General features: G+C 32.5%; 1 protein-coding gene across 2 annotated transcripts in view; it reads left to right on the top strand.

Moving 5' to 3' along the window:
* Nucleotides 1–15,774, top strand: part of LOC134683001 (uncharacterized) — a 37,551-nt gene extending 21,777 nt beyond the window's left edge. For both annotated transcript variants that reach the window (XM_063541987.1, XM_063541988.1), the window contains exons 8-16: nucleotides 131–224; nucleotides 1,858–1,921; nucleotides 3,039–3,148; nucleotides 3,632–3,888; nucleotides 11,249–11,306; nucleotides 12,005–12,219; nucleotides 12,930–13,020; nucleotides 14,263–14,380; nucleotides 15,444–15,774. In XM_063541987.1, the coding sequence (XP_063398057.1) occupies nucleotides 131–224; nucleotides 1,858–1,921; nucleotides 3,039–3,148; nucleotides 3,632–3,888; nucleotides 11,249–11,306; nucleotides 12,005–12,219; nucleotides 12,930–13,020; nucleotides 14,263–14,380; nucleotides 15,444–15,657 (1,221 nt within the window). In that variant the 3' untranslated portion in view covers nucleotides 15,658–15,774. The remainder of the gene's footprint in view (nucleotides 1–130; nucleotides 225–1,857; nucleotides 1,922–3,038; nucleotides 3,149–3,631; nucleotides 3,889–11,248; nucleotides 11,307–12,004; nucleotides 12,220–12,929; nucleotides 13,021–14,262; nucleotides 14,381–15,443) is intronic.
* Nucleotides 15,775–15,816: the final 42 nt, after the last annotated feature.

The raw sequence follows: 15,816 nt of genomic DNA, 5'->3' as shown, positions 1-15,816 counted from the left end.
TGCTACCTAAATGAATCCACAGTATTACCAATACTTTTTTTGTATATCATGTTGTCATTTCACTTTTAGAATATTCCTTTAAAATTATTCATAGAAGGATAACCAATCAACTTTTATTTGTTATTTTTAGGTTGCTTATTTTGGGAAGACAGGAGAGGTCATAGATTTCTTCAGCAATGCTGGTTTCCCTATGGAGCCTCATTATAATCCAGCAGATTTTATTTGTGAGTTGACCATAAGAAAGTCCTATATTTGAGTTAAACTCAGATAAGACTATCATATCGAGTCCTTTTATAGCTCACTATGAGGTATGGGCTTTGCTCATTGTAAAAGGCTGTACGGTGACCTATAATTGTTAATTTCTGTGTCATTTTGGTCTCTTGTGGAGAGTTGTCTCATTGGAAATCATACCACATCTTTTTATGCCCCACCTACGATAGTAAAGGGGCATTATGTTTTCTGGTCTGTGGCTGCGTTCGTTCATTCGTTCGTCCGTCCGTTCGTTCGTTCGTTCGTCCGCAGGTTAAAGTTTTTGGTCAAGGTAGTTTTTGATGAAGCTGAAGTCCAATCAACTAGAAACTTAGTACACTTGTTGCTTATGATATGATCTTTCTAATTTTAAAGCCAAATTAGACTTTTGACCCCAATTTCACGGTCAACTGAACATAGAAAATGAAAATGGGAGTTTCAGGTTAAAGTTTTTGGTCAAGGTAGTTTTTGATGAAGCTGAAGTCCAATCAACTAGAAACTTAGTACACTTGTTGCTTATGATATGATCTAATTTTAAAGCCAAACTAGACTTTTGACCCCAATTTCACGGTCAACTGAACATAGAAAATGAAAATGGGAGTTTCAGGTTAAAGTTTTTGGTCAAGGTAGTTTTTGATGAAGCTGAAGTCCAATCAACTTGAAACTTGGTACACTTGCTGTTTATGATATGATCTTTCTAATTTTAAAGCCAAATTAGACTTTGACCCAATTTTACGGTCCATGGAACATGGAAAATGATAGTGCCAGTGGGGCATCCGTGTACTTTGGACACATTCTTGTTGTTTTATATTATGATTCAAATAGTTTTGTCAAACAGCAACTAAAGAATGTAAGCTTGTCATGTCTTACTGAATAGTCTTTTAGACAGGTAACCTACTCTGTGTTTAGACATCCTGGTACTCAGTCAATCATGAGCAACCAAAAGAAGTAAAATCAAATATTTAAACGGAGCAATATATTGAAAGCATTAAACAGTAAACTTTCCCTCAAAATTATACTGATTAAAATCTTAAATTTACTCATTTATGTTGCTCTTGCTTGACTGAGTACCAGGATGTCCATGCAACAACTGAGAAGGTAACAATTATGTCGGATAAAAGCTCTACAAAGCTTATGTTGTATTGTTATATGTATAACCGACTTTAAATAAATCTTTTATGTATGCTTTATGCTGTAATCTGTCAAAAAAATATAACCTCTGTGGTCAGTAATATGAAATTGGTCTACTGTGGATTCATTATTATTTGTTGGATACCAATTTTCGTGGGTTTCGTGTGTATGGGTTAACCACGAAATCAAATGTTCAATGAAATGCATATTTATAATAGGCTTAATATACAGAAATTGTCAAAGCCAAGAAATCCAATATCCACGAATATGCAAGTTTTCAGCAATCCACGAAAATTGATACCCACGAAAATAAATGAATCCACAGTATTTGCCCTTTTTCTTTATAGTTGTATAGCCTCTCTGGCTTTTCCCTATACTATGCATTTATTTTAAAATGCTTCATTCTTTAATATTTGTAAAATATTGCATATCAATTAAAATTTATGGTAAAATTTTATGAAATTCTTGTAATTTTAGTAGAGAAACTGAAAGAAGACGATAATACCAGACAACAGATTGTTAATGCTGCATACAAGCTAAGGTAATGATGTGCTACATTTATAGATACAAGGAAGGAGGCAGTGCTTTTGACTAATTGATGTTAAAAACTGCATAGAAACAACATTAGTGATTGGTATATACTAATGTGGATTCATTATTTTTCATTGGTTACCAATTTTAGTTGGTTTTATGGGTACAGGTGACCCACAAATATTCAAATGTTCAATGAATTACAAACTTTGTATGCAAAGATTAGCAAAACAAAGAAGTCAAATAACCAGGAAAATGCAATATTTTCTCAATACATGAATGTCAAGACCCACGAAAATAATTGAATCCACAGATCTTGATTTTAATTTGCAGGAGTCAAATGAATTACAAACCATAAAACAGTTAACTCTCTTAGTCTTGAAGTCAGTTGACTTGAAATTTTCGGATGAGTCAATATCTTCCTTTAATAGGTCCCAAACTTTGTTCAGTTTGAATATATGTATTTTGACTACTGAAGATTTGAAATTGGATGTGTCAAAATTTCAGTTAACTCAAACCAAGAATACTTTTCCAATGTTAATAAAAGCATTCATAATGCATTGCATTATTTATCTCAAACTAAAAACACAAATGTAATATTGTGAATTCATTTATTTTTTGTGGATATCAGTTTTCGTGGTTTGAGGAAAACTTGCATATTCGTGGATATTTAATTTCGTGGTTTTGGCAAAGTCTGCATATATTCCTTTAAAAAATTTGTAATTTGTTGAATATTTAAATTCGTGGTTTCCATGTACCAATGAAATCCACGAAAATTGGTATCCATCGAATATTAATGAATCCACAGTAACATGACCAGGATTTAAATGGATTGAAGAGTTAAAACCTGACAATATAGATGTAGTTATACTTCCCTTCACTGAACACTGTATGTAGGAGATACCTGTTTTGTATTTACAGCTCAGATGGCATCAATTGGTTGGTCACAAACTAAGTTTACTGGTGACACATTAGCACAAAATTTCACTGAACTGAATTCAAGTTTACATATAAGTGCATTTTTCATACTCCTCTTTTTTGTCGAACATGTTTTCTACAGGCAGCTTGTTAAACGATAACTAATACTGTAACATATTAGGCTGTAATTTTCTGTGTATTTTTCTCAGAAATACAGATTCCTGGCCAAAAGAACTGAAAACTTCTAGAACAGGGAATATGACTGATGAACAGAAAAAATACCAAAAAGTCAAACAGAAAAATGGAAGTGAATCCTATGGTATGTTCTTGTTCAATTTTAAATGAATGAATATTTATCTTCAGCTATGCACATACTTCAAAATCAACATTCAGCAATTTAAATTATCTATTAAAAATATTTTTAATTTTTACTCTATTTCAACATTTAAATTTAAATTTATAATAGAAACAGCAAATTTTTATGACCCAATCGTCACCAGATGGGGCATAAAGTGATACCCTTATCCTTCTATCTGTTCTCCCCAAATTGGTTTCCTTTCTTTAACTTTAGTAGCTGAAACCAAGTGTTATGAAACTTATAAACAATGCTTATTAACACTAAACACAGATCAAGATGGTGTCATTTTTACTTTCAGTTTCTGGAGGTAGGCCCCTTTATAACGTTATATGCCAGCAGATGCATCATTTGTATCCAATAGGCACATTTTCTGTGTGATTTTTAAAGGGAATATACTGAAGAAATTCGTACCAAATAATATCAGACTTTAATCTTTCTTTTCAGAATCAGACAGCGTTCACATTAGTTTAATGGAGATTCCTGAATCTGATCAAGTTGAAACAAATTCTAATGATCCAAAATGGCCGACTGGATTTATTACACAGTACACACAGCTGACAATCAGAACATTTAGACAATCAAAAGCTCTTATATTCAATAAGTTTAAGATTATAGAGACTGTAGTTATGACTGTATTATTGAGTTTGATATGGTTTCAGTTACCAAGGATTGAGGAGACACTTCGTGATAGGATGGGTGTGGTAGGTTTATTATTGAAATATTCAACATACTAAGGATTTTCACACCAGGTGTATATAATCTTAGTTGTATATTTGGTGTGGTAGGTTCATTTGTAAAATATTCAGCATACTTAGGATTTTCACACCAGGTGTATATAATCTTAGTTGTATATTTGGTGTGGTAGGTTCATTATTGAAATATTCAACATACTAAGGATGTTCACACCAAGTGTATATATATATATATCTTTATTAGCCTCCCTAAGGAGAGATAGTGATATCAATACAATATTATAGCATAACACAATATATACAAATTTGAATCGAAAAAAATAAAAAAAAAAAAATACATAAATGAAAAATAAAAAATAGTAATAATAATAATTGAAACTACTTTCAACTTAATTCACATTGTAAATTCGGATTGAGAAGGGAAAAAAAAAAAAAAAAAAAAAAAAAAAAAAAAAAAAAAAAACCACACACAAAACTTTGAACTTAATTCATATTGTCAATTAGGAATGAGAAAATGTTTTGCAAAATCTGTAAACATATTTGACACATAAAAATTGAAAACGTTTTTTCTGCTCACAGTCTAGTTCAAATTCGGTTTCGCATGAGAGCAAAATGTAACAGAAATCTTCGTCATTTAAGGATCCAAGAAAGGCACTGAAAGTTATTGGATTTAAGCATAGAAGCTCGCACCAGAATTCATCCCGAATGTCGGATAAATAGTCACATGACGAAATTGCGTGAATACACGGGTCAGTGAAAAGTTTACCACATTTATCGCATAAAATACTATCACTGTTTGTATTGTGGACCAAACAACACAGGGATACTATGTAATTTGCCTGTTTACGCAAATACGGAAAGTCTAATGCAACTGTCCATGCAGGATGAGGCTGAAATACTTTATGTATCTTCTTGAAAATGTTAAAGTCACTATCTATATTTATACGTTGTTGCCGTTCGTTAAGTTCATATTCAAAAATAGATCTGTGAACTATTCGCTTCCATATACGCTGGGACGGAAAATTTCCGCTATCCATAAACTTTGTTAAATAGTCTGATAAATGGTATTTGTAGAGTATATCCACACAGTCCTTTGAAAAATCCGATGCACAGTTGGTGTACTCTTGATTGAAGTACTTGAGTTCAAAAAGTTTACGTACGAGAATACGAACTGAAATCGCTCTTTGTGGTAAATTACAAATTCGTCCGAAGAACAGTAACTTTCGTTCATTAATAAAACTGTCTAGGTTTAACCAACCAATGAGAGAAAGGCACATATCAGTTCTTGTCCGTCTAGGTAATCCTTGAATGAACTTGCAAACATAGTGATGCGTCCGTTCTAACATAAGTGTTTCTGTTTTAGACAGCTTGCCCCAGATCTCGCATCCGTAAAGAGCTTTTGGGTAGCATACTTGGCGAATAATCTTTGCACATACTATAGGGTTGAGAACAGCAGGGTGAATACCAGAGCGAATCACAGACGCAGTGGTTGCTCTTAATGTTCGACACGCTTTCAGTGTACGATCCATTGTTTTCATTGAAGTGTCTAGTGAAATGCCAACATGTGTTGCACTTTTAACTGATAGAATAGGTTCGTTGTATAAGAATATATCTGGACCTGTTAGTTTTTTGCCGAATTGAAGCAGTTTGCTTTTCGTGGGTGAAAAGGAGAAGCTCCATGATTCGCTGTATTGTTCACAAATTGATACCATTTTCTGAACGGATTCGTGATTTGTGGCAATGAGAGAAATGTCATCTGCCTGGACGGGAGAACTACTATTAATGTCATATAAGAATGCTCCTTTGTTGCTAGATTCAAGTTCATTAATCAAATCGTTAATAAAGATCAGATATAATTTTGCAGACAATGCACTACCTTGGCGCACACCACGGTTTAGTTTAAACCATTTCGAAAGTTTTCCACCAGACAGAATAGCACTTGATAAATCTGTGTACATGTTATCTAATAGTAGCCATAATTTTCCGGTCGCACCATATTCAAAGAGTTTAATACGTAATCCATCAGGAGGTACTGTGTCAAATGCTTTAGTGCTGTCTAATAAAACAACTATAACTGTTCCGTTCTTTTTTATATGATGAATAGTTACTTCATTAAGATTGAATGAAGCGTTTTAACTAGACAAGAGTTTTTGGTAAGCTACCTGTTGGACATTCGGGAAGTCAGTACGCAATAAGGTAAGTAGCAAGTCGACCATCTTCTCGAAGATCTTTGTGACACTCGGCACTAACGAGATGCCTCTGTATGAGTTTGTATCTGTTTTTGGCTTGTTTCCACCTTTATAAAGAAGTATTATCATACTCTTTCTCCAGTCGTTCGGAATGTACGCACATTTGATACACAAGTTGAAAAGGTGATGTAAGTGTTTTATAAGTAATTTACCGCCATGCCGTATGTGCTCATAAAACAAGCCGTCGTGGCCACACGCTTTGTTGTTCTTTAGTTTTGAACAAATTTCATTGACATCTGATAATTTAAATGTAATGTTCTTCTGATCTCGGTTGACAATTTTGCGAATAGATGACACTTTTTCGGTAATTTCAGTTTCACGCTTCGGGTCGGTATATGTCGACGGAGAAAATACGTTTTGGAAATGAGATAGCCAGATATCGTTGATCTTTTTAGGATCGGTATAAGTCACACCATCTTTCACTAACGCACTACAAGCGCTTGATTTCTTTTTTCGATTATTTATGATTGTCCAAACCGTTTTCTGATCGATATCAAGGTTACTTTCGATAGTTTTTGCTAAATTACTTTCATATTCGTCAAATGTTTTTCTCAAAGCTGTACGAAATTCTCGTTTTGAAGACTTGTATTTTTGAAAAAACTCACAGTTTGTATCATGACAGTGACAATTGTTTATCCATTCATTCCGAATACTACGCATCGAATCTCGTAAAACTGTAAGGTTTGGATTCCAATACGGTTTTGAGTGGCGATTGAACTTTTTATACGGTAAAGTGTCTTTTTCGGCTTTCTTTATAGCATTGACTATGCAAGAATAGTACGATTCAATCACATCAGGTGTGGCTGTATTTGGAAATTTTACCGTCCATAGATTTGTTGATACTGCAAAAGTGTAATCCTCTATAGAGTTAGTACGTCGTGCGCGTTCCCAAGATACAGTTGGGTCACTAGTCTCTTGTGGATGATGGAGATGAGATTCCGTTTCTAAGGTACATAATATTGGGTTATGATCGGACGTGCTAAATGAATGATTGTCAATAACCTTAGCTTGTTTAACTTGTTGCAATTTTGTACGGTTGATTAAGATGTGATCAATACAAGTTGAAGGACCACCTTCGTAAGATTGGAACGTATTAACAGGACCTTTACACATTAATTCCATATTTACTGAACAAAGATTGTGAGTTGCCATCAAAGTTTTACAAAGTTTACTTCTTTCGTCGTGTTTAATTTTACACCTCGGGCCGTCTATTTTCGAATTGAAGTCCCCCATTAAAATCACAGAACCAAATTCTTCGTATACGGAAGACAGTTCGAACAGCAATTCTACTTCGTTACGGAAATATTCGTACGGTTGAGTTACTGCAGGTAAGTATAAAGAGAACACATAAAACTTTTCACTGTTTGGTATGTTTATTTCAATACCGATAATTCTGTCGCTGTTAACCTCAATTAAAGATGTAAACGGATAAATGTCTTTTGATATGAGTAATGCAACCCCGGAACGTCCTCTGCAGGTGAGTAATTCAGGATTAAATTCATCAGTCCCTTTTGCAATTGAGATATAATTCTTATCAATCGAATCAAGAACATGTAATTGAAAAGTACGTAGCCAATGTTCTGATAAGGCGCATACATTTACATTATACATTCGAAGACTTTCAGCTAGGAACGGTATACACGAAAAAACACCTCTACAATTCCAACACATTAGATTAAGTTTTTCTTTAGCAACAGTCATTATGAAGGGTTTATAGAATGTTCACTGGCGAATTGCTCCCACGGTAACCATTGTTTCATGTAAATTCCTTGGGGCCAAAATTCTGGATGAGTTATTAAATGTTCATCATCTGCTACAATATTGAGTTGAGCGGCGGCAGTACGTTTTGATGGTCTATTGAAATATCTTAAAAATGTCACACGTATATTCCGCTCGGAAAGAAAATATCGCATATTATCTTCAGAACTACATGATTTATCGATCCCGCCTATATAGAAACGACTAACACGTCTACTTTTACGAGTGAAACCTTTAAAGTCCGAAGTTTTTGGGTTGCATACTGATCTTGGAAAATGTACCGAAATACTGTTATTGTCATTTGCTTGAATTTTCGTTGTTTTGGATGAAGTTGGCATGTTTCTAACTTGATTATCCGTATTAGATATTGTCCCTTGAGATACACGATTTCGATCGTGTGCAGGTGATGTCGGACATAAAGTTGAAGTGCGAGGTGTCTCGGACCTAATCGGAGAATCCACAGGTTCAACAGATACAGATTTATCTGATGTTTGAACTGCGGCTGCTGCGTAAGTCATTACTTTACGTTTACTCGCTTGGACGTTCTTTTCGACATTAACTACGCGTCTTCGTAATTCACTAGTGGATGTCATAGATGAATTAACTTTTGTCTGAAAATCCTCTAAAGCGGTATTGACGTCCTTTACTTGGTCACTTAACAGAAGCACCTTACTTTTAACACTACAAATTCCAGTTGAGCGGATATCACTTATATTTGTGATGCGTGATGCTTCAGAATTCAAACGGGTTTTTGTTTCATTTGCTACGACAGATACTTTAGAGATTCTAGCTTCGCATTTCGAAACAGCCGTTGTGTTGTTTACAATAACAAGTTCGATTTCTTTTATTTTGTTGTTTGCTGAGCGCATTGTTTCTGTGGTAATCGAGTTATCCTTAGCTAAATCTACTTGCTTTAGTGACACACTTTTAAGTTCCGATTTAACACATGCTAAATTATCATTTAGTTTATTATTTGCAGTTCTAGCCAAGTTTAATTGACTTTGAATGTTATTCATGCGTTCCTTTTGCTTAGTGAAATCATCATTAAGTTTTACATTTTGTTTTTGTAAACTATCAATTTTACACAGTAAAGCAGATTTGTCGTTCTCGTGGGCAATCTTTAATTCAATTATTGAACTTTCGACATGTATCAAAGTGTCTCTAATGGAACTATCTACATACAGCTGCGGGGTAGATGTGACAAAGTCATCCACACAAGTAGTGTCCCTTATCGATGATTTAATACTTAGAGCTTCTTTTAAATCATCGCAAAATTCGCCTTTAGTTGCAAGACGGAGGGAAAAGCAATCACGACCAAGCTTATTTACCAATGGCTCGCCTTTCTTTGTTTTTGGTTGCATGCGTTTTTTCAAAATTGCAGATGCAAACGGAAAGTCCGGTCTTTGCTTTGCTATGACAAAATATTGTAATCGTAGTTGCTCTAGAGCTATTGCGTCATTGTCACAAAATTGAACCAATCGGGTAACGAAAGTGTCTTTGGGTAGGCCATTACATTGATCTTCAATGCTCTGTAATACTAATGTCTTTGGGTCAGGGTCTTGGTTAGACATATTGGTAGACGGGGTATAATCAAACGGGTTTGCCATATGCTCGCTTTGAGAACCAAGAAATTGTCTGATGATGTCTTGTGAGCTATTTGATGTAATTTCCGTATCAAAGTTATTTTGTATATAAGTATTTTGACTGCATTGTAGGGAACAGGGTTGCAATTCAGTGTATATTAAGTCTGGTTCATTGTTTACACTTTTGTCACTGTTCATTTTGAATAAATAATCTAACGGGTGGATTAAAACAGTTCACTATTCATTACTTTACACATTGACAAAGTTTGTGTTGCCGATCTATTGATTTTAAAGTTGTATTTCTTATCATGCTATGTGAAAATATAGTGATTGTACAAAATTGTTCTAGCTCACCAAATATGTTGACGAAATTCCTTGTGAAAAGCTTCAAAAACACAAGAAAATTATCCGAGCAAAATATCCCACATCCAACCTCAAGGGAGAGCATAAAGCATAATCTTAGTTGTATATTTGGGGTGGTAGGTTCATTATTGAAATATTCAACATACTAAGGATTTTCACACCAGGTGTATATAATCTTAGTTGTATATTTGGTGTAGGTTCATTTGTAAAATATTCAGCATACTTAGGATTTTCACACCAGGTGTATATAATCTTAGTTGTATATTTGGTGTGGTAAGTTCATTATTGAAATATTCAACATACTAAGGATGGTCACACCAAGTGTATATAATCTTAGTTGTATATTTGGTGTGGTAGATTCATTATTGAAATATTCAACATACTTAGGATTTTCACACCAGGTGTATATAATCTTAGTTGTATATTTGGTGTGGTAGGTTCATTATTGAAATATTCAACATACTAAGGATGTTCACACCAAGTGTATATAATCTTAGTTGTATATTTGGTGTGGTAGATTCATTATTGAAATATTCAACATACTTAGGATTTTCACACCAGGTGTATATAATCTTAGTTGTATATTTTGTGTGGTAGGTTCATTATTGAAATATTCAACATACTAAGGATGTTCACACCAAGTGTATATAATCTTAGTTAGATATTTGGTGTGGCAGATTCACTATTGAAATATTCAACATACTAAGGATGTTCACACCAGGTGTATATAATCTTAGTTGTATATTTGGTGTGGTAGATTCATTATTGAAATATTCAACATACTAAGGATTTTCACTCTATATAATCTTAGAACTTTGTATATTTTGCAAAACTTTTTTTTTAAGTTTTGACCCTTGAATTTATTCAATTTCTTCTTTATCGGTGATTTAACTTTTTTTATTCCAATGTTCCTGATGATTCTTTTGTAGGAAAAAACAGGCGTCTGGCGTATAAAAATTAAAATCTTTCATGATTTTTTTTTTTAAATATTTGAAGAAAATCGTGAGACTTTAAATAAGCATAGTTTATTATTATTTTTTTCTAAATGTATTAGTATCAAAGTTATATTTGATGATTCTAATATTTTTGAAGATTCCCCATTTCATGATAGAATTTAGTCAATTTGTATTTTGTTGTATAAAAATATTTTTTAGGTGAGACATATCTATGTATCAACCACAATTTATTACTGTGGATTTATTTACCAGTTTTCATGGATCACCGAAAAAAAAACGCCTTTTTTGTGGATATGTGATTCCATGGTTTGCCAACATCTGCATACAGTACTATCTTTAAAAAAATGTAATGTGTTGACCATTTTAATTCATGGTTTACCTTAATACTCACAAAAACTTCGAAAATTAGTATCCAATGAATAATAAGGAATCCTTAGTATATTGTTTGATTTATTTGTAGATATTTTACCTTGGGATGACATTTGGATTCACACCCCTGTTTGATACCATCACTTCTTGTAAGTTAAGCTTCACATACATATTGATGTAAAAATTGCCATAAACAAAGATAAAAGTGATTTTACTGCCTAAAATGATGCATTGAATGCAAATACAAATAATTTCATTATAAAGGCATTTGATTTATATGGAAAATTCTATAATCGTATAAAGGGATATGAAAAGAAAAAATATGTCAAAATTAATGCATCTAAAACTCTTTAAAAACACTTACTTACATTACACACCTGTTCAATAGTTAAATTATTTTGCTAAATAAAAATGGTTATAATAAGAGTACAATAAAATACTGACAGTAAGTTCAAGGGAATCTAAAAACTATCCAAGTAAGCTAACAGATTTAGGGAAATGCAATTACAAAGACTACCATTTATACAACTAAACATAAATAAAAAGAGATATTTGTTATCTATCAATGAGAAGGTAACCCAACAGCAAGATGCACACACACATGAAAAAATTAGAGGTCAAACCCTGTATTATTAAATATACTTGTGTCAAGAGAGACTCAAGACAAGAAGTCAAATTTTCCAGAATCTAAAGAGTTGTAAATTTAGTTTACTAAGGACTGTAGATGACTAACTCTTATACTTGACTGAATTCTTAAAGCACACTTATATTATTACTATACCCAATGTTGTTGGTTCATCAATATTTCTTAAAAGCAATTTGACCTTTTTCATCATTTTTTGTATAGTTCCATCAGAAAGAATGGTTATAAACAAGGAGAGGTCAGCAGGATGGTACAGATTGTCAGCCTATTACCTGGCCAAAATGACCAGTGAAATTCCATTAATACTCATACAGCCAATATTGTTCATTACTGTTGTGTATTGGTGTGTAGGACTCAATGGTGTAACAGCTTTCTTTGCCACTATAGGGACATTGATCATTCATGCTATTGCTGGCCAGGTAAACTCTTACAACTGAAGGTCAAGGTCAAGGATGAGAAAATGAAGTAAACAAAAATTAGACAGATAAATGATCAAGTATTGTTGTGCTATCCCATTAAAACATATGTTGTGACTATAACCCCCCCCCCCCCCAAAAAAAAAAACACATTTTAATACAATAATAAAAGTTCAGAAATAATCAGATCCCTTGCAATGTGTAATTATGTCAGCATCTCAAATGTGTTATTATATTTAAAAAAGGTTTTCCCTGTTATAATTTCCAAAATGCATACATAATTATAGAAACAATACATTATTGAAAAACAAGCACAGTTTCAATCCATATTTGTTGATTTAGTACTGGCAGTCACTTCCTGTTTTAAGATAATTTGAATTCTGAAAACATTATTAGCATGGATTTTTTGTCAATGTCTCTTACAATTGAGGTATACTTTGCACAACATCTTTTGAAACTTATTATTATATCAATTACACCAATTTTAAATATATATGCAAAGTTTTAAAATAAAAATTATATATATTTGTAACTGTTGGTTAAAGATTTCCCATATATTCATATCCTTATAAGGATCCATGTCATGAAATATTCAGTAAATCTCTAATGTTCTATTAAATAGCTGTTCAAATTGGTGAACATTCCTTATGTTTGATGGTAAACTTTATTAACATGTGCTTTGGGTTTTAATATTGACTTTCTATTTTTCTTAGAGTATAGGTTTATTCCTTGGTATAGTTTGCATGGATATAAGAAAAGGAATGAGTTTAGCTACTGTTTGCATTATGGGTATTATGTTACTAGGTAATTATATAGTATAAATAATGAATTACAATGTTGTAGCTTAGCTTATTCATAAAATACAAAGAATGAGAGGTTTGTTCCTTTGGCCTGTTAAGCTCAAGTTTGCAAGTTTTGCCTGAAATCATGGAAAAATTGTAATTTTCTTACAACTGTAGGTACACTACTTAGCTAAGACTTTCATAAACTGTTGATACAGAGAAATGTCTCGCCTGTTGGCATAAAATTCAGAAAAGACAATCTGATGAAAAGCAACAAGGTGCATTAATTCAGTCCCTGCACCATTATCTTGTGCCATGGAGAGGGTCTAAAAATATTTGTTAAACTGATATATACAGATAGTAATGCAAATTTAAACAAAATATGCTTAATATCTATCTGAAGTAGTTCTTATCAAACTAACTTAAGCAGAAAATTTAACATTGAAAATTGCTAATTAATTCATAGTCACTGTACCATGAAAAAGTAGGCAGGGCCTCAAAATAACCATCAAAATTATATGAACTGTTAATAATACATACAATTCATACAAAATATCTTTGATCTTTCACAAGTAAATCCTATGAAACTAACTTAAGCAGACCTTAACATTGTACTTTTTTAATTCAAAATCACTGGACAATGACCTAGGGGGCAGGGCCTCGAAATAGTTGTTAAACTGAGATGTACCAATGGTTATGCAATTTCATATTTAATACCAATTATCTATCACAGGTAGATCCTTTCAAACTTACTAAAGCAGAAAACTTAACATCGAAAATTGCTAATTAATGCATTATTACTGGACCATAAGCAAAGGGGCTGGACACAAAAAAGTCATCAAACTATATGTACTAATAGTTATGGAACTGAAAACAATCACTATATCTCGTTTTCTGCCACTTTTGTCTCTACAAGTTATAATTCTGAGATGATTTATGGAAATTATGTTTAAAAAGAGTGAATGAATATGAAGGATATGTATTCCTTCTTTAAGCAAAATTTTTTTATACCGCCACTCATTGAGTGGATGACATACTACAATTCAATTGGTTATCTTTGTATATTTATATATGTGGGAGTCCTTAATCAATCTATTTAAAACTTTATTTACTTAACCCCAGAATGAACAGACTGACAAGTTTTAACAGTGATTCCAGTATTTTTTACCAATTATTGAAAAAAAAATACAATGTATGAATCTGTTTCTATGTGAATTCTTTGTTATAATCCTGGATTAAATTGTTTACTTTTTTTCTTTTTTAGGAGGATTTTATACTCGTAGCTTGCCACCATGGTTGACCTGGATAAAATACATATCATTCCTCAATTATACATTTAATTGTTTATTATATCTGGAATTCCATAATAGTGCTCCATTCTCGTAAGTACATGTATTATATTAAAGACTTTAAATTGATAGTTGAACAATGTTGAATATTTCTCTACTCAACAATAAACCTCCTAGTAAACAAATATCTAACCAGCAAAACAAAATATCTTACTAGCAGATGCTAATAAGTTCACAAAGCATTATACTTTATTCAAGTCTTTGCCCAAAAACATTCTTTATTTTTTGCATACTGTTCCATAGAATTCCACAGAGATATATTTTGCTTATTTTATATTCAAGGAATATTATTACAGAAGATTTGAAAATTAAGTCCAGTTTAAAAATAAAATGTCTATCATGTACACAGCTACTGAGTTTAAAATTTTGAACCTTAGACTTCAGGTGGTTTTGGGGTGGCTGTATAATTTGATTGACCAGTGTCTCTTAATGTTATGCTTACAACTAACTACTGGTTCTTTCTTGAAAAAAAAATATAAGCTCTTGTGTTGAAGGCCGTACCTTGACTTATAATGGTTTACTTTTATAAATTGTTACTTGGATGGAGATTTTTCTCATTGGCACTCATACCACATCTTTCTATATTTAGTTACTTAAACAAAATTTGTTTTGTTTGACCCTCAGAAGTAATTGTAATCCTTTGCCTTAAGTTTTTATGTCTTTGGGACAGCTAATTAGCCAATGTCCTCTTAAACTTTGTAAAGTATGAATAAAACCAGATGTTGAGAATACATATAAAGCAACCTTAACAGAATGTGGCAGAGTGAAACATTTTGCAGGCACAAAACCCTCCCCTAACCTGGAACAGCATCTTGACAGTACAACAAAGGAGCAAACTGCATGAACCATTTGAAAAGGGCTAAACTTACATATAGAAACAAAGTACAAAAAAACCAACAAAAACAATAATAACATGAAGTACAAATCTAAGATAAACAAAATTTAAATCCAAGATAAACAAAAATACAAATCCAAAATAAACAAAATACAAATCCAAGATAAACAAAATACAAATCCAAGATAAAAGAAAGACCAATGACAGTTGAACTGTTTATAGATACAGTTGTACTAGACTTGTCTTTATTTTATTTTTCAGGTGTGCTGCCCCATCCAATAATATATCAGGATCCCACTTTACCACATGCTTACAGTCTAATTCAACGATGATTCCGTCAGAGGATATACTAAAATACTATAACATAGATTTGGAGTACTGGCAATACATAATGCCTCTATTTATATATATTGTTGTGTTTAGGATTGCAGGATACTTAGTACTTAGATTTATACAGAAACCACATTTACACTAAAATCATTGTTATATGCAGGGTACTAAGTACTTAGATTTATACAGAAACCATGTTGACTCTTGAATCATTCTTATAATGCAACATTCCATTTATCATAGAAGTTATTTATTCTATAGGCTTTTACAGTGACTTGACTGTTAGTGTTGCTATCCACCAATT

The sequence above is a fragment of the Mytilus trossulus genome, chromosome 9, assembly GCF_036588685.1.
Source record: "Mytilus trossulus isolate FHL-02 chromosome 9, PNRI_Mtr1.1.1.hap1, whole genome shotgun sequence".
NCBI lineage: Eukaryota > Metazoa > Mollusca > Bivalvia > Mytilida > Mytilidae > Mytilus > Mytilus trossulus.
The sequence above is the reverse complement of the archived record's forward strand: the minus strand, read 5'-3'. Positions and strand labels throughout refer to the sequence as shown.